This window comes from Dryobates pubescens, chromosome 33, assembly GCF_014839835.1.
Source record: "Dryobates pubescens isolate bDryPub1 chromosome 33, bDryPub1.pri, whole genome shotgun sequence".
In the NCBI taxonomy this organism is placed as follows: Eukaryota; Metazoa; Chordata; class Aves; order Piciformes; family Picidae; genus Dryobates; species Dryobates pubescens.
The window spans coordinates 3170682-3198654 of record NC_071644.1 but is presented as its reverse complement, the minus strand read 5'-3'; the positions used below and the strand labels follow the sequence as shown (position 1 = coordinate 3198654).

The 27973-nt window shown below is 60.7% G+C and overlaps 1 protein-coding gene across 1 annotated transcript; it reads right to left on the bottom strand.

The window, feature by feature from the left end:
- Window positions 1-4819: 4819 nt before the first annotated feature.
- On the bottom strand, window positions 4820-26019 carry NBL1 (NBL1, DAN family BMP antagonist). Its single transcript, XM_054175909.1, has 4 exons — window positions 25864-26019; window positions 8480-8674; window positions 7300-7411; window positions 4820-5125 (listed from the first exon to the last, which is right to left on the bottom strand). The coding sequence occupies exons 1-4, from the start codon at window positions 25884-25886 to the stop codon at window positions 4868-4870; spliced, it is 588 nt and encodes a 195-aa protein (XP_054031884.1). The 5' UTR covers window positions 25887-26019; the 3' UTR covers window positions 4820-4867.
- Window positions 26020-27973: the final 1954 nt, after the last annotated feature.

The following is a 27973-nucleotide window of genomic DNA, read 5'->3' as shown; positions in this document are numbered from 1 at the left end:
CACCCCAACCTCTGCACTTCCCTGCTGCACCCCAGCCTCTGCACTTCCCTGCTGCACCCCAACCTCTGCAGCTGCCCTGCTGCACCCCAGCCTCTGCAGCTTCCCTGCTGCACCCCAGCCTCTGCAGCTGCCCTGCTGCACCCCAGCCTCTGCACTGCCCTGCTGCACCCCAGCCTCTGCAGCTGCCCTGCTGCACCCCAGCCTCTGCAGCTTCCCTGCTTGCACCCCAACCTCTGCACTTCCCTGCTGCACCCCAGCCTCTGCACTGCCCTGCTGCACCCCAGGCTCTGCAGCTGCCCTGCTGCACCCCAACCTCTGCACTTCCCTGCTGCACCCCAGCCTCTGCACTGCCCTGCTGCACCCCAGCCTCTGCACTTCCCTGCTGCACCCCAGCCTCTGCAGCTGCCCTGCTGCACCCCAGCCTCTGCACTTCCCTGCTGCACCCCAGCCTCTGCAGCTTCCCTGCTTGCACCCCAACCTCTGCACTTCCCTGCTGCACCCCAGCCTCTGCACTGCCCTGCTGCACCCCAGGCTCTGCAGCTTCCCTGCTGCACCCCAGCCTCTGCAGCTGCCCTGCTGCACCCCAGCCTCTGCACTGCCCTGCTGCACCCCAGCCTCTGCACTTCCCTGCTGCACCCCAGCCTCTGCAGCTGCCCTGCTGCACCCCAGCCTCTGCACTTCCCTGCTGCACCCCAGCCTCTGCAGCTTCCCTGCTTGCACCCCAACCTCTGCAGCTGCCCTGCTGCACCCCAGCCTCTGCAGCTGCCCTGCTGCACCCCAGCCTCTGCACTTCCCTGCTGCACCCCAACCTCTGCACTTCCCTGCTGCACCCCAGCCTCTGCAGCTGCCCTGCTGCACCCCAGCCTCTGCAGCTTCCCTGCTGCACCCCAGCCTCTGCACTTCCCTGCTGCACCCCAGCCTCTGCAGCTGCCCTGCTGCACCCCAGCCTCTGCACTTCCCTGCTGCACCCCAGCCTCTGCAGCTGCCCTGCTGCACCCCAGCCTCTGCACTGCCCTGCTGCACCCCAGCCTCTGCAGCTGCCCTGCTGCACCCCAGCCTCTGCAGCTTCCCTGCTGCACCCCAGCCTCTGCACTTCCCTGCTGCACCCCAGCCTCTGCAGCTGCCCTGCTGCACCCCAGCCTCTGCACTTCCCTGCTGCACCCCAGCCTCTGCAGCTGCCCTGCTGCACCCCAGCCTCTGCACTTCCCTGCTGCACCCCAGCCTCTGCAGCTGCCCTGCTGCACCCCAGCCTCTGCACTTCCCTGCTGCACCCCAGCCTCTGCAGCTGCCCTGCTGCACCCCAGCCTCTGCACTTCCCTGCTGCACCCCAGCCTCTGCAGCTGCCCTGCTGCACCCCAGCCTCTGCACTTCCCTGCTGCACCCCAGCCTCTGCAGCTTCCCTGCTGCACCCCAGCCTCTGCACTTCCCTGCTGCACCCCAGCCTCTGCAGCTTCCCTGCTGCACCCCAGGCTCTGCAGCTTCCCTGCTGCACCCCAGGCTCTGCAGCTGCCCTGCTGCACCCCAACCTCTGCAGCTTCCCTGCTTGCACCCCAGCCTCTGCACTTCCCTGCTGCACCCCAGCCTCTGCAGCTTCCCTGCTTGCACCCCAGCCTCTGCACTTCCCTGCTGCACCCCAGCCTCTGCAGCTGCCCTGCTGCACCCCAACCTCTGCACTTCCCTGCTGCACCCCAGCCTCTGCACTTCCCTGCTGCACCCCAGCCTCTGCAGCTTCCCTGCTTGCACCCCAGCCTCTGCACTTCCCTGCTGCACCCCAGCCTCTGCAGCTGCCCTGCTGCACCCCAGCCTCTGCAGCTTCCCTGCTGCACCCCAGCCTCTGCACTTCCCTGCTGCACCCCAGCCTCTGCACTTCCCTGCTGCACCCCAGCCTCTGCAGCTTCCCTGCTGCACCCCAGCCTCTGCACTGCCCTGCTGCACCCCAGCCTCTGCAGCTTCCCTGCTGCACCCCAGCCTCTGCACTGCCCTGCTGCACCCCAGCCTCTGCAGCTGCCCTGCTGCACCCCAGCCTCTGCACTTCCCTGCTGCACCCCAGCCTCTGCACTGCCCTGCTGCACCCCAGCCTCTGCAGCTGCCCTGCTGCACCCCAGCCTCTGCAGCTTCCCTGCTTGCACCCCAGCCTCTGCACTTCCCTGCTGCACCCCAGCCTCTGCAGCTTCCCTGCTTGCACCCCAACCTCTGCACTTCCCTGCTGCACCCCAGCCTCTGCAGCTTCCCTGCTTGCACCCCAACCTCTGCACTTCCCTGCTGCACCCCAGCCTCTGCAGCTGCCCTGCTGCACCCCAGCCTCTGCACTTCCCTGCTGCACCCCAGCCTCTGCACTTCCCTGCTGCACCCCAGCCTCTGCAGCTGCCCTGCTGCACCCCAGCCTCTGCACTTCCCTGCTGCACCCCAGCCTCTGCAGCTGCCCTGCTGCACCCCAGCTTCTGCAGCTTCCCTGCTCATCTCCAGAGGTTTTGCACACCCCCAGGAATTGGCCATTGGAATGTGCTGCCCAGGGAGGTGGTGGAGTCCCTATCCCTGGAGGTGTTCAAGAGGGGCTTGGATGTGGCACTTGGAGCCATGGTTTAGTCATGAGGTCTGTGGTGACAGCTTGGACTCGATGATCTCTGAGGTCTCCTCCAACCTGGGTGATTCTGTGTGTGATTCCTCCTCTCCAGAGGCACTCCTGAAGGCCATCAACAGCTGGATGCCACAGCAGGCCACCCTGGACCAACAGCGCCACCTAACGGCGACAGTGCCGGGAAGGGCTGCGCGGCGCCGCGGGGACCCCACACGCTTCCCACCCACACCAGTGGCAACAACCCACTGAAACCCCCAGGCTGCGGCGAGATGGGACCCCGAGCCCACAGACGCCTGGGCACAGCTGGCCTGCAGGCTCCACGTGCAGCCCAGATGTTAGGTGCTTGGGCTCGGTTTTCCCTTTAGAATCCCAGAAGGGGAGGGGTTGGAAGGGACCTCCAGAGCTCATCCCCTGCCAGAGCAGCATCCCCCAGGGCAGGTCACACAGCAACACATCCAGATGGGGCTTGAAAGGCTCCAGAGAAGAAGACTCCACAGCTTCTCTGGGCAGCCTGCTCCAGGCCTCCAGCACCCTCACAGCAAAGGTTTTAGCAGCTCCCCCTCCTCCTTCTTCTCCTCCTCCCAGATGGAAAGCAGAAAGCTGAAGGGAACATCCCAAGTCTGCAGAGGAGACTCCACAGCCTCTCTGGGCAGCCTGCTCCAGGCCTCCAGCAGCCTCACAGCAAAGAAGCTTTTAGCAGCTCCCCCTTCTCCCCCTCCTCCTCCTCTCCCCAGATGGAAAGCAGAAAGCTGCATCCCAATCCCCTGCCCTCTACTGCTGTCCCCTCTGTGCCTACAGCCCCTGCCCCATCAGCACTGGGGTGCCTGCTGCCAAAATCCCAGAGAGGCACCAAAGCCCTGGGGAGTGGAACCACAACTAATTTATTTAAGGGGGGAGGGGAGGGGGGGAATAAAACACCAAACACCAAACAGCCAACAAAGCAACCAACCAACCAACAGGAACCCAACCAAACCTTGGGGCAAGGAGGGGGAGGCATGGATTACAAGCTCTGGAAGCTCTTGTCAGGCCAGTGCCAAGGAAATCAGCTTTATACAGCAGAGAGAAAGGGGTAGCAGGAGGGGCCCAGGGCTGTGTCCCCCCTCACCCCACCCCAAGCCTCCCCCGCAAAGGGACATCAGCATCCCAGCCCTCGGCTCCCCCTTCTCCCTCCACCACCATTGAAGTGCAGCAGGGAGAGGGGGAGAGGGGCTGGCTCCCACCCAGAGCAGCCCAGCAGCCAGCCCTGCTCTTGGGCTCCCCTGTGGGCCGCAAGATGTGAAGCCTCACACCAGGATGCAGCTCCCTCAGCCCCGGGTAGCTCCGTGGTGGCTCTGAGGACCACCGAGGTGGAGGGCTCTCACCACCGAGCTTCCAGCCACCTCAGGCACGCAGCCCCTGGGCCAAAAGGCTCCCCAAGAGCTACCAAATCCGGGGGGGGCTGGGGCAGAGTGAAGGTCCAGGTGGTGGCAGGAGGAACAGAGTGTCCAGACTGAGCCCAGGCAGGGAGAGGGAAGGATGCTGCTAGTGCCAGCAGAGAGGTGTGGAGCGGTGGGGAGGCTGCAGCCCTCCTTCCTCCAGCCCAGGGGTGAGCCCAGAAGGAGCCAGCAAGGGCTCCTCAGCAGGGCTGGGGGAGGCAGCCCGGCTCCTGCTCCTCTCAATATATTACAACTACGACGTGCAAGTGGGTTTGCAGCCCTCCCCTCCCGCCCCACGGCCGCCCCTCAGCCCCTGCCTCGGAAGGTTCCTCCAGCCCCGGGGCGGTGGAGCGAAGCCTGAGGGGAGCTACTAGACAGGGAAGCCTCCTCCACTCGCCCCCTCCCTCCCCGGGCCCCAGCCCCCTCCCCGGCACGCAGCCCCCCGGCACACAGCCCCCCGGCACGCAGCCCCCCGGCACACAGCCCCCCGGCACACATCCCCCCGGCACACATCCCCCCGGCACACATCCCCCCGGCACGCAGCCCCCCGGCACACAGCCCCCCGGCACGAAGCCCCCCGGCACACAGCCCCTCGGCACGCAGCCCCTCGGCACACATCCCCCCTGCACACAGCCCCCTCGGCACACATCCCCCCGGCACGCAGCCCCCCGGCACACAGCCCCCTCCCCGGCACGCAGCCCCCCGGCACACAGCCCCCCGGCACACAGCCCCCCGGCACGCAGCCCCCCGGCACACATCCCCCCGGCACACATCCCCCCGGCACACATCCCCCCGGCACGCAGCCCCCCGGCACGCAGCCCCCCGGCACGCAGCCCCCCTGCCCACGCCGCGGGCACAGTCCGCAAGGGCCAGGTCACTCCTCGCCCTCCTCCTCGTGGTGGTGGTGGTGGCCGGGGGCAGGAGGCTCTTCCAGCTCCTGCTGGGGGTGGGCATAGTGGTGGGGGCCGGGCCCCTCGGCGGCCAGGTTCTCCTCGGCGTTCAGGTAGACGTTGAAGAGAGCTCCCTCGTGGCTGGGCTCCTTCCCGCAGGCCTGGCAGCTGCAGTGCAGGATCTTCTCCACCAGCTTGTCCACCCTGGGGATCTCCTCGTTGCCAGGGCAGTCCAGGGTCACCTGGGCACAGCGAGGGGACGCAGTGAGGACACGCTGCCCGCCCCCCCCTGCAGGGTGAGGACCAGCAGAGAGTCACCCAGCATCAGGAAGAGTGTGGCCAGCAGGAGCAGGGAGGTCCTTCAGCCCTGTGCTCAGCACTGCTTAGGCTACACCTGGAGTCCTGTGCCCAGCTTTGTGTGGGAAACGATGAGCAGCCTGCTGCTTGCTCCTGGCACAGGGCCTGGGGGCAGTGCTGGGGGGGGCTGCCTGCCCCACAGCTCCTTGGCAAGAGGCAGAGCAGTGTGCCCACCCCTGGGGGGGGTTTCAGGGAGCCCTCCTGGCCATGGAGATCCAGTTCTGGGCTCCTCGGTTCAAGAAGGACATTGAGACACTGGAAGGTGTCCAGAGAAGGGCAACAGAGCTGGGGAGGGGTCTGGAGCACAGCCCTGGGAGGAGAGGCTGAGGGAGCTGGGGTTGCTTAGCCTGCAGAAGAGGAGGCTCAGGGGAGACCTTCTTGCTCTCTGCAACTCCCTGAAGGGAGCTTGGAGCCAGGTGGGGGTTGGGCTCTTCTGCCAGGCAGGCATCCAGCGCCAGAACAAGAGGCCACAGTCTCAAGCTGTGCCAGGGGAGGTTCAGGCTGGAGGTGAGGAGAAAGTTCTTCCCAGCAAGAGAGACTGGCCCTGAGAATGTGCTGCCCAGGGAGGTGGTGGAGTCCCCATCCCTGGAGGTGTTCAAGTGGGGCTTGGCTGTGTCCCTTGGAGCCATGGCTTAGCTGTCAGGAGGTGCTGGGTGCCAGCTTGGGCTTGCTGAGCTCTGAGCTCTTTCCCAACCTTCTTGATTCTATCAAAAGAATGACATTTCCCCCTCTCAGTATTTTCTCTCTGAGCTCTCACTGCTCACTGAATTCAGAGTTTTAGTCTGGAGAGCATAAAATCAGGGAAGGGTTTGGGTTGGAAGGGACCTTAAAGATCATCCAGTTCCAACCCCCCCCCCCCCCCAGGCCACAGGCAGGGAGACCTCCCAGTAGCCCAGGGTGCTCAAAGCCTCATCCAGGCTGGTCTCAGACACTTCCAGGGAGGAGGTGTCCACTTCTCTGAGCAACCTGTTCCACTCTCTCACTGGAAAAGAATTTCTTCCTCATCTCCAGCCTCAGTCTCCCCTGATCCACTTCCAGTCCTGGCACTCCCAGCCCCTGTCAAAAGTCCCTCCCCAGCTCTCCTGCAGCCTGCTTCAGGTACTGGAAGGCTGCTCTAAGGTCTCCCTGGAGCCTTCTCTCCTCCAGGCTGCACAGCCCCAACTCTCTGAGCCTGTCCCCATAGCTGAGGTGCTGCAGCCCTCTGATCACCTTTGTGACCTTCCTCTGAAGCCTCTCCAGCAGCACCATTCCCCCTTGCTGTGTCAGGATTCTGGGCACAGTGCTGCAGGTGAGGTCTCACCAGAGCAGGGCAGAGGAGCAGAATCTCCTCCCTTCAGCTGCTGGCCACATCCAACCCAGGGCAGGCTTAGAGCTGGGATGTTTTAAGGCAGCAGTGATGGCTTGGCTGCCCCTACAGACAAACCTCCCCAGGCAAGAGGCCTCTGGGAATGTCTTGCAGCATCACAAGCTGCAGAGACCTGAGGGAAATGCTCCAGGTCAAGGAGGCCTCTGCTCCCAGGCACTGCCAGCACAGGAACAGTGGTGGCTGCTGAGCTTCTCAGGTAGCTTGGACCAAAAGCATCTATCCAAAGGACTGAGCTGAAAGCAGAGCAGAGAGCAGAACCCAGCTGCCTGGCAGCCCAAGCTTGCCCCCCCAGGGCAGGGTTCGTGGCCCAGCCAGGGTCAGTGGTGGCATGAAAGAGGGAAGCCTGAGGCAGATGGGCTGTGGGAAGGACATCTGGACAGCTGAGAAGGCAGAAACCCCCAGGTGGGAGGAGGAGGAGGTGACAAAGGCAGAGAAGAGGCAGGGGGATGAGCACAGGGCTGGACAAGGCAGGGACTGCCAGGGCTGCTTCTGCAGAGTGGGAAATGCAGCCTGCAGTCGTGCTGCTGCTGCAGCCCCTTCCAGCCAGGCATCCCCAGACACCTGAGGGACACCCTGGCAGGAACCTAGGAGGGGGGAAAGCTCAGGGCAGGAGGAGGACTTGCCCTTGTGTGGGGGCAGAGGGGAGCTGTGAGCCCCAGGGGCAGGCTGGGCAGGGGGCAGCAGGATACTCACAATTTCCCACATGGACTGGGCTGGCATGCAGGAGTCACAGTGAACCAGGGACTCTGTGGACTGAGGGAAGGTGTTGGGGACGCTGTAGCTGAAACACTGCCCCAGACAGGCCCTGCAGGGACAAGAGGAGGGATGAGGGCTCAGCAGGGGCTGCCTGCTCTGCCCAGGGAAGGCAGGTTTGACCTTCCACCAAGACAGACAAGGAGGCAGCTGGCCAGAGGCTGTGCCTGGCTGCTCGTGTGCCAGTCCCCAGAGCCACTCTGGTGGCAAATCACAGAGTCAGAGAATGGTAGGGGGTTGGGAGGGACCTCTGGAGCTCCTCCAGACCAACCCCCTGCTAGAGCAGGGCACCCACAGCAGCTTGCCCAGCAGCACAATGGCCAGGGGGGGATGGAAGCTCTCCAGGGGAGGAGACTCCACAACCTCCAACCCCTCTGCCAGAGCAGGATCCCCTAGGGCAGGTCACATCCAGATGGGGCTGGAAAGTCTCCACACCAGGAGACTCCACAACCTCTCTGGGCAGCCTGCTCCAGGCCTCCAGCACCCTCACACCAAACCTTCTCCTCCAGTCTGTGCCCAGTGCCCCTTGGGCTGTCCCTGGGCACCACTGAGCAGAGCCTGGCCCCAGCCTCTTGCCCCCCAGCCTTTGGCTCTTGCTGAGCACTGCTCAGCTCCCCTCTGGGGCTGCTCTTCTCCTGTTCAGATGGAACCTCCTGGCTTCCAGTCTGTGCCCAGTGCCCCTTGGGCTCTCCCTGGGCACCACTGAGCAGAATCTGGCCCCAGCCTCTTGCCCCCCAGCCTTTGGCTCTTGCTGAGCACTGCTCAGCTCCCCTCTGGGGCTGCTCTTCTCCTGTTCAGATGGAACCTCCTGGCTTCCAGTCTGTGCCCAGTGCCCCTTGGGCTCTCCCTGGGCACCACTGAGCAGAGTCTGGCCCCAGCCTCTTGCCCCCCAGCCTTTGGCTGTTGCTGAGCACTGCTCAGCTCCCCTCTGGGGCTGCTCTCCTCCTGCTGAGGTGGAACCTCCTGGCTTCCAGCTTGTATCCATTGCTCCTTGCCCAGCACCACAAAGAGCCTGGCCCCCACTTCTTGCCCCCCACCCCTCCAGATGCTCCTGAGCACTGCTCAGATGTGCTGTGAGGGCAAGCAGCTGGCCCCAGCCCTGCCCTGGCGGGGTCTGTACCTGTTCTGGATGGACTTGGACTCGCAGCCGCTGTGCCCCACGATCTGGGTGATGTTCTTGGCCTCACACCAGGCACTCTTGTCTGGGAAGAGGGCAAGCTTGTTTATGGGGGGTGGTGCAGCCAGGAGCAGCGCTGGCAACAGGGCTCCAACCACAAACCATAGCATCATGGCCAGCTCTGCCACGACCCTGCAGCTGGGGACAGAGAGAGAAGCATCAGCAGGAAGCTCGGAGAGCTGGGAGCCATCCCTCCAGCCTGCAGCAGCACAGAGAAGTCCTCACATGGAATCATGGAGCCATGGAATCAGTGATCCTGAATATCACAGGGTCATAGACTCAGAGAACCAGAGTCAGAGAATCAGAGTCAGAATCAGAGATTCAGTCAGAGAATCAGAGTCATAGAATCACAGAGCCAGAGAATCAGAGAATCAGAGCCAGAGCATCAGAGAATCAGAGTCAGAATCAGAGAATCAGAGTCATAGAATCACAGAGCCAGAGAATCAGAGAATCAGAGCCAGAGCATCAGAGAATCAGAGTCAGAATCAGAGAATCAGAGTCATAGAATCACAGAGCCAGAGAATCAGAGTCAGAGCATCAGAGAATCAGAGTTATAGAACCACAGAGTCAGAGAATCAGAGTCAGAGCATCAGAGAATCAGAGTCAGAATCAGAGAATCAGAGAATCAGAGTCACAGAATCACAGTCAGAGAATCCTAGTGATAGAATCAGAGAATAAGAGTCAGAGAATCAGAGAATCAGAGTCAGAATCAGAGAATCAGAGTCAGAATCAGAGATTCAGTCAGAGAATCAGAGTCATAGAATCACAGAGCCAGAGAATCAAAGAATCAGAGCCAGAGCATCAGAGAATCAGAGTCAGAATCAGAGAATCAGAGTCATAGAATCACAGAGTCAGAGAATCAGAGTCAGAGCATCAGAGAATCAGAGTCAGAATCAGAGAATCAGAGTCATAGAACCACAGAGTCAGAGAATCAGAGTCAGAGCATCAGAGAATCAGAGTCAGAATCAGAGAATCAGAGTCACAGAATCACAGAGCCAGAGAATCAGAGTCAGAGCATCAGAGAATCAGAGTCAGAATCAGAGAATCAGAGAATCAGAGCCAGAGCATCAGAGAATCAGAGTCAGAATCAGAGAATCAGAGTCACAGAATCACAGTCAGAGAATCACAGAGTGATAGAATCATAGAATCAGAGTCAGAGAATCAGAGAATCATAGAGAATAGAATCATAGAATCCCAGTCATGGAATCACAGTCACAGAATGGGCTGGGTTGGAAGGGCTCTCCAAAGCTCATCCAGTCCAACTCCCCCTGCACTCAGCAGGGACATCCCCAGCTGGATCAGGTTGCTCAGAGCCCTGTCCAGCATCACCTTGAATATCTCCAGGGTTGGAGCCCAAACCACCTCCCTGGGCAACCTGGCCCAGTGCTCCACCACCCTCACAGTGAAGAACTTCTTCCTCACAGCCAATCTCAGTCTGCTCTGCTCTGCTTTGAAGCCATTGCCCCTGGTCCTGTCCCTGCAGTCTCTCTCCAGCCTTCCTGTAGGTCCCCTGCAGGTACTGCCAGGCTGCTCTGAGGTCTCCCCAGAGCCTCCTCTTCTCCAGGCTGAACACCCCCAGCTCCCTCAGCCTGTCCCCAGAGCACAGAGATGCTTCCCCATCCCATCCTCCATCCCAGGGCAGCCAGCACCCTCATCCCCTGGCCCTAGGATCTCTAGAGCAATAAGGTGGAGGCTCTGCTGAATGTTCTTGTTCCCTGGTGACAAAGGAACCATCACAGCTCAGCACAGCACCACCTTCCCAGCCCTGCCTGCCCAATCCTCCCAGCATTGGCTCCTGTGGATTCCACAGGTCCTGGCTGAGGGTCCCTGGGCTCTGCAGGTCTGGGTTTGGGCCAGGCAGAGGAGTTTAGCCCTTGAGTTTGCACTGATTAGAGTGCAAGTAACTCATGAGAGCAATGTGGTTAAACACATTTGGCCTGCAGACAGCTCCTAGGGTTTACTTCTGCCCCCTGAACTCTTTCCATAGAATAGAATCATGGAGTCAATGAGGTTGGAAAAGAGCTCAGAGCTCAGCAAGTCCAAGCTGGCACCCAGCACCTCCTGACAGCTAAACCATGGCTGCAAGGGCCACATCCAAGCCCCTCTTGAACACCTCCAGGGATGGGGACTCCACCACCTCCCTGGGCAGCACATTCCCATGGCCAATCTCTCTTCCTGGGAAGAACTTTGTCCTCACCTCCAGCCTGAACCTCCCCTGGCACAGCTTGAGACTGTGGCCTCTTGTTCTGGGGCTGGCTGCCTGCCTGGGAGAAGAGCCCAACCCCCAGCTGGCTCCAAGCTCCCTTCAGGGAGTTGCAGAGAGCAAGAAGGTCTCCCCTGAGCCTCCTCTTCTGCAGGCTAAGCAACCCCAGCTCCCTCAGCCTCTCCTCCCAGGGCTGTGCTCCAGACCCCTCCCCAGCTCTGTTGCCCTTCTCTGGACACCTTCCAGTCTCTCAATGTCCTTCTTGAACTGAGGAGCCCAGAACCAGAGCTCCATGGCCAGGAGGGCTCCCTGAAACCCCCCCCCCCAGGGGTGGGCACACTGCTGTGCCTCTTGCCAAGGAGCTGTGGGGCAGGCAGCCCCCCCCAGCACTGCCCCCAGGCCCTGTGCCAGGAGCAAGCAGCAGGCTGCTCATCGTTTCCCACATGAAGCTGGGCCAGGAGAAGTCTGGAAAACAGAAGTGTCAGCACCCCAGGCTGAGCCAGGTTGGAGAAGCTGCAGAGCACAGTGCTGTTTTTATTTGAGGAAGGAACAGACTTAGAACCCTGGAATGGTTTGGGTGGGAAAGGGAACTTTTAAAGCTCATCCACTCCACCCCCCCTGCAGCCAGCAGGGACAGCTGCAACTACAGCAGGTTGCTCAGAGCCCCAAAGAACCTGACCTGGGATGGTTCCAGCCATGGGGCAGCTCCCAGCTCGCTGGGCAGCCTGGGCCAGGCTCTCAGCACCCTCAGGGGCAAACATTTCTCCCTTCTCTCCACTCTCAATCTCTCTGTTTGAGTTCCAAACCATCCTCCCTTGTGCTGGCACAGCAGGCCCTGAGAAAAAGCCTCTGCCCAGCTTTCTGCTCAGCCCTTGTAGCACTGCAAGGCCACCAGAAGGTCTCCCTGGAGCTTTCCCTTCTCCAGGCTGCCCAACCCCAACCCTCCCAGCCTGGCCTCCCAGCAGAGGGCTTCCAGCCCTGCCAGCACTGCTGTGGCCTCCTCTGGCCCTGCTCCATCAGGTCCCTGGCTGTGCTGAGGGCTCCAGAGCTGCCCCAGCCCTGCAGAGCACAGCAGAGGGGCAGAATCCCCTCCCAGGGGAGAGGTTTGCTCTGCCTGGGAGCTCTCAGTGCCAGCTCAGCTCCAGCTTTGCAACCATCACTTCCCCGACTCCTTTTTCTCCCCACCTTCGAACCCAAAGGTGGCCTTGCTGCAAGCCTTGCTGGAGCAAAAGGACCATTCCCGGGCAGGGAGCTTCCTCCTCTGGGCAGGGAACTCTTCCTCCTCTTGGAAATGTGCACCAGGTGTCGCTGCAAGGCAGCAGCAAGAGGTGGAAACCTCAGCCCAGGGGCTTGAAAGCTCAGCCCAGGGGCTGCAAACCTCACCCTAGGGGCTGCAAACCTTAACCAAAGGACAGGAAACCTTAACCCAGGGGCTGGAAACCATAACCCAGGGGCTGGAAACCTCGACCCAGGGGCTGGAAACCTCAACCCAGGGGCTGCAAACCTTAACCCAAGGACAGGAAACCTCAACCCAGGGGCTGGAAACCTCGACCCAAGGACAGGAAACCTTAACCCAGGGGCTGGAAACCATAACCCAGGGGCTGGAAACCTCGACCCAGGGGCTGGAAGCCTCGACCCAGGGGCTGCAAACCTCAACCCAGGGGCTGGAAACCTCGACCCAGGGTCTGGAAACCCACGGGAGAGGGCAGCAGAGCTTTCATCTGCCTGCAGCCACCCAAACCCAGCGCACGGTGCCTCTGAGGACGAGGAGGGGAAGCCCAGGCACAATCCTCCCTCTCCACGGTGGCCAGCAGGGGAGGTTACTCAGCACCCCCACCCCCCCCGGGGGGGAATCCCAGGCAGGATTCCCGAGCCAAGCTGCCTGCCCCAACCTCTCCCGATGGCTGGGGGGAGGCAGATGGAAGAGCATCAGAGCAGCAGGGCCATTCTTTCCTGTGTGGGGTTCGGATGGAGTCAGAGCGAGAGGCAGGCTCCACGAAGGCATCTGAGAGCCACGTTATTGATCGCTGCCCTCCTGTTTGCTCAGGCAGAGCAGGCTCCAAAGCCCACACTGGCAAGCCTCCCGTGGGTTCCCGTGGCTCCTGGGCCCGGCCCTCTCACACTGGCTGGGAAGAGGGGAGGAAAATCGTCTTGTTCATCAGCCGCTGCTGACCCAGGCAGCCCTGCCCTGGGGACTCCCAGCCGGGGGGTGCCCTGGCTGCTCAGCCTGCCTGCAGCACCTCCACCAACACAGCCTCAGCTGGAGGAGCACCCTGCTCACCTGCACGGCCTGCTGAGCACCTAGCAGCTCTGGCCCCGGGGCTCTGAAGGTCACTGTGGGGCAGGGTTTGCCCTGTTAGCCCTGCTCTAAGCCAAACCTCCTGGATCTGGATCATAGAGTCAGAGAACACTGGGCTTCCAGGAGCTGAAGGGGCTCCAAGAAGGCTGGGGAGGGACTGCTCAGGCTCTCAGGGAGTGATAGGACTGGGGGGAGTGGAATGAAGCTGGAGGTGGGGAGATTCAGGCTGGAGGTGAGGAGGAAGTTCTTCCCCATGAGAGTGGTGAAGCCCTGGAATGGGTTGTCCAGGGAGGTGGTTGGGGCCCCAGCCCTGGAGGTGTTTAAGCCCAGGCTGGATGAGGCTCTGGCCAGGCTGATCTAGTGTGGGGTGTCCCTGCCCATGGCAGGGGGGTTGGAACTGGATGCTCCTTGTGGTCCCTTCCAACCCTGACTGATTCTATGATAGAATCAGAGAATCATAGAGTCAGAGAATCAGAGAGTCAGGGAATCACAGAGTCAGAGAATCAGAGAACCAGAGTCAGAGAATCAGAGTCAGAATCAGAGAATCAGTCAGAGAATCAGTCATAGAATCACAGAGTCAGAGAATCAGAGAACCAGAGTCAGAATCAGAGAATCAGAGTCATAGAATCACAGTCAGAGAATCACAGAGTGATAGAATCATAGAATCAGAGTCAGAGAATCAGAGAATCATAGAGAATAGAATCATAGATTCCCAGTCATGGAATCACAGTCACAGAATGGGCTGGGTTGGAAGGGCTCTCCAAAGCTCATCCAGTCCAACTCCCCCTGCACTCAGCAGGGACATCCCCAGCTGGATCAGGTTGCTCAGAGCCCTGTCCAGCATCACCTTGAATATCTCCAGGGTTGGAGCCCAAACCACCTCCCTGGGCAACCTGGCCCAGTGCTCCACCACCCTCATAGTGAGCCCCTCCCAGGGCTGTGCTCCAGACCCCTCCCCAGCTTTCTTGCCCTTCTCTGGACACCTTCCAGCAGCTCAACCTCTTTCCTAACCTGAGGAGCCCAGAACTGGACACAGGACTCCAGGTGTGGCCTCAGCAGTGCTGAGCACAGGGCACAAGGACTTCCCTGCTCCTGCTGGCCACACTCTTCCTGCTGCAGGCCAGGATGCCCTTGGCCTTCTTGGCCCCCTGGGCACACTGCTGGCTCCTGTTCAGCCTACTCTCAACCACTCCCCCCAGGTCCCTCTCTGCCTGGCTGCTCTCAGCCACTCTGCCCCCAGCCTGCAGCACTGCCTGGGGTTGCTGTGGCCAAAGTGCAGCCCCTGGCACTTGGATGTGTTCAATCTCCTGCCCTTGGCCTCTGCCCATCTGCCCAGCCTGGCAAGGTCCCTCTGCAGAGCTCTGCTGCCCTCTGACAGCTCAACTCCTGCCCCCAGCTTGCTGTCAGCTGCAAACTCACTGCTGATGGACTCAATGCCCTCCTCCAGCTCACTGATAAAGAACAGGCTGGGGCCCAGCACTGCTCCCTGGGGCACACCACTGGTGCCTGGCTGCCAGCTGGCTGTGGCACCATTCACCACCCCTCTCTGGGCTCAGCCTCCAGCCAGTTCCTCACCCCTTTTTCTCCATTGCAGAGGGGAAATGCTGCAGGCTCTGCTCAGGAGTACCCGGGGCAGCTCCCCACACACACTCTTGCTTTGCTTGGCTCTTCTGAAAGCAGCACCACTCATTCCTCAAATGCCAGCAGCTCCCTGCTGAGGAATCCTGCTCCCAAAGGCAAGCCCCGAGATCAGAGCTGGGATGTGACCCAAAGAGCAATCACAGCCCCCTGGGGAGCAGCTGAAATTCCTCGGGAGTCAGGACACAAGTTCAGTTCCACATGCCCGACTAAAGAGCAATTTCCTTCTGCCCAAAGAGAGGTGGCTGGCTGGGGGCTGCAGAAAGGAGGCTGGCTGGGGGCTGCAGAAAGGAGGCTGGCTGGGGGCTGCAGAAAGGAGGCTGGCTGGGGGCTGCAGAAAGGAGGCTGGCTGGGGGCTGCAGAAAGGTGGCTGGCTGGGGGCTGCAGAGAGGAGGCTGGCTGGGGGCTGCAGAGAGGAGGCTGGCTGGGGGCTGCAGAGAGGAGGCTGGCTGGGGGCTGCAGAAAGGAGGCTGGCTGGGGGCTGCAGAAAGGTGCTTGGATGGGGGCTGCAGAGAGGAGGCTGGCTGGGGGCTGCAGAAAGGTGGCTGGCTGGGGGCTGCAGAAAGGTGCTTGGCTGGGGACTGCAGAAAGGTGGCTGGCTGGGGGCTGCAGAAAGGAGGCTGGCTGGGGGCTGCAGAGAGGTGGCTGGCTGGGGGCTGCAGAAAGGAGGCTGGCTGGGGGCTGCAGAAAGGAGGCTGGCTGGGGGCTGCAGAAAGGAGGCTGGCTGGGGGCTGCAGAGAGGTGGCTGGCTGGGGGCTGCAGAAAGGAGGCTGGCTGGGGGCTGCAGAAAGGAGGCTGGCTGGGGGCTGTTTCTTCTCTCCCCCTCCAGGCTTCTGAGGTGTCTCTGCCCCGCAGCAGGGGGACAAAGATTTGTGTCTGTGCTGACAGCCCTGCTGCCCTGGGACCTCGGTGTGCCTGGCGGTGTTTCTGCTCAGGGCAGAGCCATCGCCAGAGGCTGGGAGGATCAGCTCTGAGCATCTGGGCTGAGCACTGCTATCCCCCAAGCCCTGGTGCTCAGCCTCCAGCAGCCCCCTGGCCACATCCCCACGGTGGTTTTCCCTCTTCCAAGAACACCTTGCAACCCAGAGGGCCACATTGCTAGGAAGTTAATCACACAATCATAGAACCATAGAAGCAATAAGGGTGGAAAAGAGATCAGAGCTCAGCAAGTCCAACCTGGCACTCAACACCTCCTGACAACTAAACCATGGCTCCAAGGGCCACATCCAAGCCCCTCTTGAACACCTCCAGGGATGGGGACTCCACCACCTCCCTGGGCAGCACATTCCCCTGGGCAATTCCTCTTGCTGGAAGAACTTTCTCCTCACCTCCAGCCTGAACCTCCCCTGGCACAGCTTGAGACTGTGGCCTCTTGTTCTGCTGCTGGGTGCCTGGGAGAGGAGACCAACCCCCACCAGGCTCCAAGCTCCCTTCAGGCAGTTGGAGAGAGCAAGAAGGTCTCCCCTCAGCCTCCTCTGCTCCAGGCTAAGCAACCCCAGCTCCCTCAGCCTCTCCTCCCAGGGCTGTGCTCCAGACCCCTCCCCAGCTTTGTTGCCCTTCACTGGACATCTTCAAGTCTCTCAATGTCCTTCTTGAACTGAGGAGCCCAGAACCAGAGCTCCGCGGCCAGGAGGGCTCCCTGAAACCCCCGCCCAGGGGTGGGCACACTGCTCTGCCTCTTGCCAAGGAGCTGTGGGGCAGGCAGCCCCCCCCAGCACTGCCCCCAGGCCCTGTGCCAGGAGCAAGCAGCAGGCAACAAGCTGCAGAGAGCAGTGAGGTCTCCCCTGAGCCTCCCCTTCTCCAGGCTAAACAAGCCCGGGAGGTTTGCACCAGCACCTCGCACAAACATCTGCCGCAGGCGAGCTCGGGAGGGAGCTGGGGCTGGAGGCAGGCTGCGGCCGGAGCTCAACCCAATCATGCGAGCAGCGCTGCCGCTAAACCCATTCATCTGACGGGCAGCCGCAGGGCGGGGAGACAAAAGCACCGGCTGCCTTTATCCGCCCCCCAGCCCCAGCCGGGGAGGGACGGAAGGAAGGCGAAAAGGAAGAATAGGCACCCGAGCAGGCTTGCAAACCCCCTCCCCGCCCCGGCTGGAGGCAGGCATTGAGCACATTCCTGGGTGACAAGCTAAATTACACGTTGCAGCCCCGAGAGCAGCAAGTGTGCGCTCCCCGCCGCTGCCCCCAGCCCTGGCCTGCGCTTCCCCGCGCACACAGGGGCTTCTTTCTCTTCTCCGCAAGCAAAGCACTTGTTGTTTGCCTCCCCCCCCCCCCCCCCCCCCGCCTGCTCCCCGCTAGCCGAAGCTCCTCAAGCAGAAAGTTCAGCTGGGTTCCGGCAGAGCCATCAGCCCCCGGGGGTCTCCCCCCGGCGGGGAAGCGGAGGGCAGCTTCCTCCTCCAGCAGCCCCCCAGCACGCATTGGAGAGCTCCAATGGCTCAGCCCTTGAGCCCGGCACATCCCAGGCTCCGGAGCCAAACACAGCTCACAGCCGCAGCCCTCTGCGGAGCTGCCCCACAGCCCCGGCCCAGGCTGTCTCCATCCCCAAGGAGCCAAACGCAGCTCACAGCCGCAGCCCTCTGCGGAGCCGCCCCACAGCCCCGGCCCAGGCTGTCTCCATCCCCAAGGAGCCAAACGCAGCTCACAGCCGCAGCCCTCTGCGGAGCCACCCCACAGCCCCGGCCCAGGCTGTCTCCATCCCCAAGGAGCCAAGGGGCAAAACGTCCCAGGCTGCTGGCTCTCGGCCGGGTCAGCTCAGCTTCCCTGCCCGGCTCAGAGAGCCTGGAGGGAGTCCTGCTGATGGCTGAGCCCCCAGAGAGCCCAGATCGGGGACAGGAGCTCTTTACAGTGAGGGCAGTGAGACTCTGGGAGCGCCAGGGCGAGAGGGACAACGGCTTTGAGCTGGAACACCGTGGGGATGTGGCCTGGGGGCTGCTCCAGGCTGAGCATCAGGGCTTGGGGGATAGCAGTGCTCAGCACCCTGAAGGACATGGAGCTGTTGGTGAGGGACTAGGGGAGGCCATGAGGATGGTCAGAGGGGATGGAGCACCTCCCCTACAGGGACAGGCTGGGAGAGTTAGGGCTGGAGAAGAGAAGGCTCCAAGGAGACCTCAGAGCAGCCTGCCAGTAGCTGAAGGGCCTCCGGGAGAGCTGGGGAGGGACTTTTGACAAGGGCTGGGAGTGCCAGGATGAGGGACAAGGGCTTTGAGCTGGGAGAGGAGAGACTGAGAGTGGAGATGAGGAAGAAATTGTTGGCAGTGAGGGTGGGGAGACACTGGAACTGCTCCAGCCTCACTGGGCTCCAGTCTCACAGGCTGCCCAGGGAGGCTGTGGCTGTCCCCTCCCTGGAGGTGTTCCAGGCCAGGCTGGATGAGGCCCTGAGCAAGCTGGGCCGGTGGGAGGTGTCCCTGCCCACGGCAGGGGGGTTGGACCTGGCCGAGCTTTAAGGTCCCTTCCACCCTATCAATCTGCCGGTAGCACACTCAGACGGTTTGGATCACCCAGAATCGCTCCTCCCTCCCATCCCAGCGGTCCTGGGCTCCCTCAGGAGCCCCACAGGCAGGCCAGTGCCTGCCGAAGGCTGGGAGCAGCTGGGGGAAATCTGGGTGGCTGCAGCAGCCCGGAGGAGGACAATCAGGGGAACTACCTCGGAGGCCACCTTCCCAGCCCCCAAGCTGCTCCCAGCCCCCAGCTGCTCCCAGCCCCCAGCTGCTCCCAGCCCCCAGCTGCTCCCAGCCATTTGGCAAGCAAACACTTCTGGAGGGAAATAAAACAGATCTAATCAGTTTTACCCTCTTTTTCCAGCGGGAAGTTTACCCCATAATCCAAGACAAGCCTGCAGGTGGACAGGGAGAACGTTTCCTGAGCAGCTGAATCTATTTATAGGCTTCCCCCCCACCACCACCTCCCCTCCTCCCTTATCCAGGATCTTGCAGCTTTTGCCAAGCTCAGAAAAGCCACAGGCACAGGTAGGTTGTGCTCAGGGCCACACAGGCAGCATCTGGGGGTTCTGAGAGACAAGAAAGCCTGGAGAGCTCTCCAAACTCTGCTCAGCCAAGGCTCCAAGGCTGGGGGTGCCCCCCCAGGAAGGGTGGCAGCTCCTGACTGCAGCGCAGGGAAATGAGGCATGGAGCTGGGAAACAGCCTGGGCTCGGTGCCTGAGGCAGGGATGCAAGCCCCTGGGTGAGGGGCACAGGAGGTGATGCTGGGGTTGGGCTGAGGGCAGGGCTGGGTGACCTTGGAGCTCTTTCCCAGCTTTAATGGTTCTGTGCTTCAGTGCATGACATCCCAGCAAGACCAACACAAAGTTTCAGCTCCTGGTCTGGATGACTCCTAGGAGCTCCACCTTCCTCTGCTGCCTGATGGAGCTGGATTCCCACCCAGCAGAGCTGGGATCTGCACCTTCCTCTGCTGCCTGATGGAGCTGGATTCCCACTCAGCAGAGCTGGGATCTCCACTTCCTCTCCTGCCTGATGGAGCTGGATTCCCACCCAGCAGAGCTGGGATCTGCACCTTCCTCTCCTGCCTGATGGAGCTGGATTCCCACCCAGCAGAGCTGGGATCTCCACTTTCTCTCCTGCCTGATGGAGCTGGATTCCCACCCAGCAGAGCTGGGATCTCCACTTTCTCTCCTGCCTGATGGAGCTGGATTCCCACCCAGCAGAGCTGGGATCTGCACCTTCCTCTCCTTCCTGATGGAGCTGGATTCCCACCCAGCAGAGCTGGGATCTCCACTTTCCTCTCCTGCCTGATGGAGCTGGATTCCCACCCAGCAGAGCTGGGATCTCCACCTTCCTCTCCTGCCTCCCTGTCCTGCCTGATGGAGCTGGATTCCCACCCAGCAGAGCTGGGATCTCCACTTTCCTCTCCTGCCTCCTTCTCCTGCCTGATGGAGCTGGCTCCCCAGCCAGCCTGGCTCTCAAGCTACACCACACCAAGCTGCCAAGAGAGCCCCTAAGTTGGAGTCAGATGTGAGCCCCAGCAGGCCCAGGTCCTGCCTTTGTGTCCAAGCAGTGGTTTGTGCCACTCTGCTGAGGAAAGCTGGAGCACAGGTGAAGAGGAGGCCCCCAAGCTGTGCTGCTCCATGCCTCAATTGCCCTGCCTGTAGCAGCAGAGAGAGGAGAAGCACCAGCTGCAGTGAGCTGAGGGGTGTGGAGAAGGGTGGGAAAGCACAGGGAGGTCTTTGGAATGCCAGCCCTCCTTCGAGGGAAGAGGCTGCTGGGGCAGGAGGAGAGGGATGGCTGCCAGCAGCCCTTGCCCCACACGCTGCAGAGCACTTTCCTCGATGGGAAGGTGCTGGCAGGGAAGGTGGGAGCCAGGCCAGGCCATCACTGCCTGGTGGGGGAGTCACCCAAGGACACTGCTGCAGGGCAAGGTGGGAGGGTTGCTGCCTGGAGAAGATAAAGCTCTCCAAGGACTCGGCTGGGATCGCTCCCGAGCGTGGAGGTGGCCAGGAGCAATCTGCTTTGCAGGTGGCTGTGAATGCTAAAAGCCAGCTGGGGGTTTGGGCACCTCAAAGGAAGCAAAGCCACAGAAAGTGGCTGATTTGGTGGCAACTGGAAAGAAACATGTGAGCAGCCCTGAAGAAAAGGACTTGGAGGTGCTGGGGGAGGAGAAGCTCAGCAGGAGCCAGCAGGGAGCACTTGCAGCCCAGAGAGCCAAGCAGAGCCTAGGCTGCAGCAAGAGAAGTGTGGCCAGCAGGGCCAGGGAGGGGATTCTGCCCCTCTGCTCCACTCTGCTGAGACCACAGCTGGAGCTCTGGGGCCAGTTCTGGAGCCTCTGTGCCAGGAAGGATCTGGAGGGGCTGGAAGGTGTCCAGAGAAGGGCCACGAGGAGGAGCAGAGGGCTGGAGCTGCTCTGCTGTGAGCACAGACTGAGAGAGTTAGGGTTGTGCAGCATGGAGAGGAGAAGGCTTTGAGGAGACCTCATTGTAGCCTTCCAGGATCTGCAGGGGGCTCCAAGAAAGCTGGGGAGGGACTTTTGAGGGTGTCAGGGAGGGATAGGACTGGGGGGGATGGAGCAAAACCAGAAATGGGGAGGTTGAGATTGGATGTAAGGAACTGGATGATCTTTAAGGTCCCTTCCAACCCAAACCATTCTCCTCACCAGGGAGAGGGAGCAGAACTCAGCACTGAAGGTGTCTAGAGGTGACAGGTGGGGGTTGGTCTCTTCTCTCAGGCCCCCATTACTAGAACAAGAGGACACAGTCTCAAGCTGTGCCAGGGGAGGTTTAGGCTGGATGGGAGGAGAAAGTTCTTCCCAGCAAGAGAGATTGGCCATGGGGATGTGCTGCCCAGGGAGGTGGTGGAGTCCCCATCCCTGGAGGTGTTCAAGAGGGGCTTGGATGTGGCCCTTGGAGCCATGGTTTAGCTGCCAGGAGGTATTGGGTGCCAGGTTGGACTTGCTGAGCTCTCAGGTCTTTCCCAACCTTATTGATCCTATGATTCCTCAGGACAGCAAGCCAGAGGAGAGCTTAACCAAGCACAGAAGCCTCTCCTGAGCTGAGAGCTTCAGCCTTGCTCTGCTGAGCTGTGAATCTGGGAGAGGAGCAATGGCAACAGGAGAAGACTTGATGCTCAAAGTGCACAAAACCTCTTGGAGAGAGGAGCAAAAGCTGTGTCACTTCTCAGTGTCCTTCTGGCTGCCTCTGCTCCTTTCAGGAGAGCCTTCGAGCTTCCCTTCCCCTCACACATTCATTTCCACCCCAGCATGGTTGGGTGACCCACAGAAGTAAAGCAGGAACAGAGCAAAGCAGAGCAGGAGGTTTCTGAAAGCCCTCTCCCTTCCCCTGCTTTGGCCACCCTTCCAACTGCTTTGATACCTTGGGAGCTGAAACCTGGCTCTGTGATGGTGCACAGAGCACTCCAGCAGCTCATTTGGTGAGAGGAAAAAAATCCACCCAAGCTCCTTTGCTGATATAAAAGTCCTTGGAAAGCTACCTGTGGACTTAGGCAGGGCTTAGATGGGATCCTAAAGGAGCCCTGCTGGAAAAGGGATGCTCTAATGGCCTGTGGAGGAGGCAAGAGTAACATAAATGGTTTCTGGTGATTTATTTTGATTGCTTCGTTTCTACAGCATTAAGAACAACCAGGGCCAGGGAAATGCATCAGCCAAAAGCATCAGAGCTCAGCCTGGCCCCACACCACCTGCCACTGCCTCTAACAAACGTGGCCATGGCACCTGGGGACACAGCAGTGATAGGTTGATCTTAGAGGTCTTTCCCAAACCAAAGAGTTGTCCAATTCCCCAAGCCCCTGCTCGAACCGTGGGGCTCCACAGCCCCTAAAAGCAGCAGGATGGGAGCAAGGCTCAGCTGTGTTGGGGAGCTGCAGAAGAAGCCTCCAGCAGCTGGCAGTTCTGGGGGAGCAGCAGGGCTGGGGTAGCTCAGTAAACTGGGGCAAGGCAGAGGATGGAGGGTCAGACCCTGCCCAAGGACAGAGCAGCCTGCCCCACGCTGGGGCTCCAGCGGTCCCCAGCGGTAGGTCGTATCTGAGAGAAGATGAGAAGGAGGCATTCTGAAAGCCAGCTGTGAGCAGCCTCTCAGCCAGAGGCTCTGCTCACATGCCTGGACCTGAAGAAGGCTCAGCTCCCTCCTGTGCTTCCCCTGGAGCTGGTAGAGCAGGCAGAGCCACCCAGCACGGCCACCTCCAGCCACGCCGGAGGACCACAGGCGCCCAAGAGGGCACCCAAAGCCCTCTGAACATCTCACATGAGGGCAACAGCTGCTGCTCTCCAGCTGGGCTGCTCTCTCCAAAGCCATCCCTGACCCCTGCAAGCAGCAGTTTCCCACCCAGCATGGAAAAAGAGTTGTCTTCTCCTGCACCACGGATCACTGACCCCAGAGCCCGACCAGCAGCGCTGGCCAACGGCGTCTCCCCGAAGCGCTCGGCTCGCTTTGGAGGCCACCGGGGCAGCTCCATCTCCCCTTCTGACCGAGCCACAGCCTCTCCCCTCCCTTTTGGGTGAAAAGAGCTCTCGTGGGGCTGCTGGCAAAACCCTCCCAGGCTCTGGGAAAGGCCCCACGGGTTGGATCCGCAGGCAGGCAGGCAGGCAGCAGCCATGTCCCCGGGGAAGGCTTCTCCCAGCAGTCCCCAGCTCTGCTTTCACTTAGAGTGAGGTAACCTGGGACCGGCTCTTCCGAATGACTCCAGCGGTGCAAATGAGATCAGAATCTGGCACTGCTCGTCTGCCCCCAAACAGGCAGAACTGGAACCAGATAAAACCAGTTCCAGGACGTAGTAGTGGCCACCAGGACGGCCACGGGAGGCGGCGGGGATGCCAAGCGCGGCTCCAGGCCTTGCCTGGCCATCCGTGACCAAACTGGCACGGAAACGTCCAGCCCCGGCCCACGCAGCGGGGCTGAGCTCGCAGGATCAGGTTCCCAGCTGCTGGAGCAAGAGGGGGAAAGAGGGAAGGGGAACAGGCTTTGCAGCCAACGCCGTGGGTCCTTCCCTGGCGGTGCAGGATCCTTCCTGCAGGTTCCCTCTCCCCTTTACTCCCTGCTTGGGTCACATCCTGGCCCCTGCGGTGCAAACCCAGCGGACTCGAGCGCTGCTTTTTTTTTTCCCCCTTCTTTGAATCTCTGCTTTCCTCTGCACCAGTTTTGAGGATACAAACCCCAGCATCTGGGTCAGGCACCCACGGCACTCAGCTTCAACACCAAAGCACAGACACCCCCCTGGCTGTGCAGGGGAAAAGGCTTCTGGAGGGGGAAGCTCACAGCTCAGTTGGTGCATCCAAACTGCCACCCCCACGGTGCTGGGGGCTGACCTCACGCACCACCGGGACTCGTTCCCTCCTCAATCTGCAGGATCAGGCCCGGCAACCACAACTGAATCAAACCACAAGCTGAATGCTTGGTCTTTCCTCCTCCCTGGCCAAGGCATCTGAGCTCCAGATCAGAGCAGCAAGAGGCTTAAAGCCTCCTCTGAGTGACCAACACGAGGGCCCCATCCTGACACCACTTCCAAAACGCAGCTCCGAAGGATTGGAGTCTTGGCAACGTGCAGTGGGGGGGGGGGTGGGGGGGTGGGGGGGGTTGCAGCCCAGCTCCACAACTGGTAGAAAAGAGTGTTGGGGTTGTTCTGCTCCAACCATCACAGCTCATTTACACCCAGGAAAGGCCTGGTCCCCACCACCACCCCGCTCCCTCCCCAGGCAGCGCGGCGCGAGGAACAAAGGTCTGGGGGAAACGGCAAGCACGGCTCCTGCAGGGCTAACGGGAGGCACAGAGCTCAGACCACCCCTCCTTCCAACCCAAATCCTCCCCCAGGAGCACCATTTGAGCAGCCACCCAGGTTTTTAAGAGTCTGATTTGAGGCTGAGGAGTTCCTCTGCCCTAAGCCCTGCTGGATCCGTGGGATCTCTGCTCCTTGCTTCGCCACAGAGGATCTCTGAGCCTGAGAGGTTGGTTGGGGGGGTTTGGTTGTTTTTTTTTCCCCCCCCAGCAGACTCCAAAATATAAAGAGGAGGATCCAAGGCCCTAGGATGGAGCAATCCCTCAAGCTCTGCCTGCCCCAGGGGTGACTGCAGCCTACAATACAGGAGCCAGTGGAGGTGTTGCTAACGCTTCAATGGGAGCAGCGCAGAGCCCGGCAGGAAGAACTGCCCAGGAGCTTCTCGGGCAGGTTTCCCACGGCTACACCGACTCGCCACGACCTTGGCAGCGCCAGCACACACCACCAGCAAAGTTACTCCAACACAAGCAGGTCTTCAAGGCTACTTTAAAAGCATTTTGGCCCGGGGCCCAATCCTGTGCTTCCCAGGCACCCAACCTTCCCTCCAGCTGGACTCTCTGCCTCGCCGCGGGGAAGCCAAGCGGGCGCCGAGGAAGACTTTGCTCCTTTGCCCTATTTGTTTTGTTTTGTTCCTTTGCAAGACCACAAACTCCCCAAGCTGGAATCTGGCACAGCAGAGGTCATGCCAAGGAGCCTGGATTCTTCTCAGGGCTGTTTGCAAACACTTGGGATTTTTTCTTACTGAGAGGCAAATTCCATTTCCCATCCTGCGGTTTGCGAACGGGAGGCGACGGGAGCCTGCCTCCCAAAAGCACAAGTGCCCAGCGCTTAGGGCTGGCTGGACATGGCAAAGAGGATGTGAAACGTCTAGGGAGGGGGGCAAAAATGGACCTCACCACATGACAAGGATCTTTCCCACTCGTTCCAGGTGCAGATTTGCCCACCCCCCCAAAACACCCTCACAACCAACCCTGCGTGGCAAAGCTACGGTGCGCTGCCCGGATCCACAAGGACCTCACAAAGGCTGAATGTGGAACGGAATGGAGGTAATCTCACAGGCAAAGGGAAAAAAAAAGAGGGCTGTGGAGCAGGGCTTAAGGGTGTCCTCATCAGAGAAAATGTTAGGAGGCAATAAGGGATTGTCTGGATCAACTTTAATGCAGCCTGGAAATGAGTTGAAGCATGTTCCGTGCCCGGAACGTCTCTCAGAGAAGAGGAGAAAATCCCCCACGGTGCATAAAAGGCAGAGATTATTGTCTGTAACAAACAGAACTTGCCCCAAATCCTCAGGCACGCTCAAGTGGGAAGTTATGCCTCAAGAAGCAGGTAGAGAGACCTCGGCTCTAAACCTTTGTGATGTCCCAGTGAGCACCGAACCGTTTGCAGGAGAGGGAGGATGGAAATCCATCCTCGGCACGCACTTTCCGACTAACAAAAAAGTTTCCTGCTCTGCCGTCAGGAAGATCCTTCCTTCAGCACACGTCCCCAGGAGCTGTGGTGAATCCATGCACCAAACCTTCCCGTCCTTTCCTCTGCGCTTTTGTCCGAACCCCAAAGCAGCCGGGGAGGGCTCTGCTCTGCTCTGCCCCGCAGATGTCTGACCCACGCAGCGCGGCTCCACACAGCCCACTCCTTTATTTTCTTTGCCCTAAAGCAGCGGTGGAAATAGCAGAAGGATTTGCACAGCAGATCCTCCACACACCCCCCCACACTCCCCACCTCCTCTCCTCCTCCCCCCCACCCCCCCACCCCATGAAGTCCTCCTCATCTGCAACTGATTTCTGCCCGTGGCAAAGCCCTCATCCTCCGGCCATCAATTACGGGGGCGGGAGCTGGGGGTTGCGGGGGGGACAGGAGGGGAAGGCAAAGAGGTAGAAAACTCTGGTGGTGCTCAGCGGCAGGTCCGGGGGGTGCTGGAGAAGAGGACACGCACACAAAGCCGAGGGGGTACTCACCGGCCAGGCGACGGCGGGCACATCCCATGGGATCCGGGCAGCGGGCAGCTACAGCCCCGCGGTGCCCGGCGGCTGCCGGGGCGGGCGGGGAGCTGCCGCCTCCCTCCCCCCGGTGCCGGGCTCCGGGCGGTGCCGCCGGCCCCGCCGATTGCACAATCGGGGCGGGACGGGGCTGGTTGGGCTTGGGGGGGGAGCTTGGGGGGGGAGCGAGAGAGGAGGGGAAAGCAGGGAGGGAGGGACGGAGGGGGGAGGGAGAGGAGCGCTGGACCGCCCCGCCGGGGCTCCGCCGGCTGCGGGAGGTGCGGGGGGCACCGGGCCAGCAGCTGCGGCCCCGGGCTCGTTCTTCGCCTCTCCCGGGAGGTCACAGACTCGGAGAATCGTTAAGGTTGGAGAAGGTCTCTCAAAGGGCTCTTAGAGGTCTTTTCCAACCGTAATGATTCTATGATTCTAAGATCGTCGAGCCCGACCATCCGCCCAACACCACCCTGGCCACCAAACCACAGTGCCATGGCCACGTCCTCCTCAACGCCCCCAGGGATGGGGACTCCACCACCTCCCTGGGCAGCCTCTTCCAATGCCTGACCGCTCTGGCAGCAAAGAAATTGTTCCTAATCCCCAACCTAAACTTCCCCTGGTGCAGCTTGAGGCCATTTCCTCTCATCCTATCCCCTGATACTACTGAGAAGAGACCAGCCCCACCTGACTCAAACCTCCTTTCAGGTATCTGCACCGAGCCAGAAGCTCTTTCCTCAGCCTCCTTTTCTCCAGGCTCAACACCCCCAGCTCCCTCAGCTGCTCCTCCCCAGCCCTACTCTCCAGCCCCTTCCCCAGCTTGGTTGCCTTTCTCTGGACCTGCCCCAGCCTCTCAGTGTCCTTCTTGGAGTGAGGAGCCCAAAACTGAACCCAGCACTCAAGCTGTGGCCTCACCAGTGCCCAGTAGAGGGGAACCACCACTTCCCTGCTCCTGCTGGCCACACTGTTGCTGATCCAGGCCAGGCTGCTGGTGGCCTTCTTTGGCCACCTGGGCACACAGAGGCTCATCTTCAGCTGCTGTCCACCAACACCCCCAGGGTCATTCTCTGCTGGGCAGTTTCCAGCCACTCTGGGTTTATCTTTCTTTTCCCTTCCATTTCTCATCTTTTTTCTCTTTCCCCCTTCCTTTCAGCCAGACACAGTCCCAGTGAACTCCACTCACTGCTCTCTCCCAGCCAGGATGACTGTCAGGGCTCTTTCTGTCGAGGCACCATTCACCTCAGAGGCCTCTCCACCTTAAACACTGGCACTCCCCAAATCAAAAGCTACCTGCAAGGCTTAGATGTGCTTTGCTGGCTCCTGCTGGTGTGAGGATTTGCAGAGAGATCAGAGGAGCAGGCAGAGGAGGTGGCAAGAAAGAGGAGCAGACCAGAGAGGAGTGCTGGCACTGCCCTGGCAGTGGTCCTGGGAGGAGCCAGGGAAGTCAGTTCCTGCTGCTCAGTTCCTTCCACCTTTGGGAGAGCAGAATTATGTAATCAGGGTGGTAAGACCCCCACAACCTGCTTCCAGCATCACTTTCTTAACGTCCTGGATCTAACCTACCTGGCCCCAAGCTGCCCTGAACTGCTGAGCTCCAGAGGGGCCAACTACAAAGGACCACATCCCCCATCTGGAGCCTGAGCTCCCAGAATCCCAGCATGCTGGGGCTTGAGAGGCAGCTCTGGAGGTCCAACTGCCCTGCCAGAGCAGGCTGCACAGGGTGGTGTTCAGGTGGGGTTTGCATGACTCCAGAGCTGGAGACTCCACCACCCTCTCTGGGCAGCCTGCTCCAGCGCTCCACCAGCCTCAGTGTAAAGCTCCTCCTCGTGTTCAGATGGAACTTGCCCTGCTGGGAGCCTCTGATCTCCTCACATCTCCACCCACTGCTGAACTTGGGCTTTTGGCTAAGCCTCACCTGCTCCCCATGGCCAACATCTCCAGCTGTGAGCTCCTACCCGGGAAGCCTCCCTCAGCTCTGACTCATGTTCGGAGCGCATGAGGAGATGCCAAAGACTTGGAAGCAAGTCCTCAGGGATACAGGAGGCCAAATAAGATGGGAAGGCATCCAGCTAGGAAGGAACAGAGCAGGGCCACGGAG

What these genes read in the sequence shown, in the direction of transcription:
- NBL1 (XM_054175909.1), bottom strand. Translation starts at nt 25,886, where the DNA reads ATGTGCCCGCCGTCGCCTGGCCG. An exon ending in TGCCCGCCGTCGCCTGGCCG is followed by an intron (nt 8,675 to 25,863) that starts GTGAGTACCCCC and finishes CTCTGTCCCCAG; the next exon opens with CTGCAGGGTCGTGGCAGAGC. An exon ending in TCCAAGTCCATCCAGAACAG is followed by an intron (nt 7,412 to 8,479) that starts GTACAGACCCCG and finishes TTGTCCCTGCAG; the next exon opens with GGCCTGTCTGGGGCAGTGTT.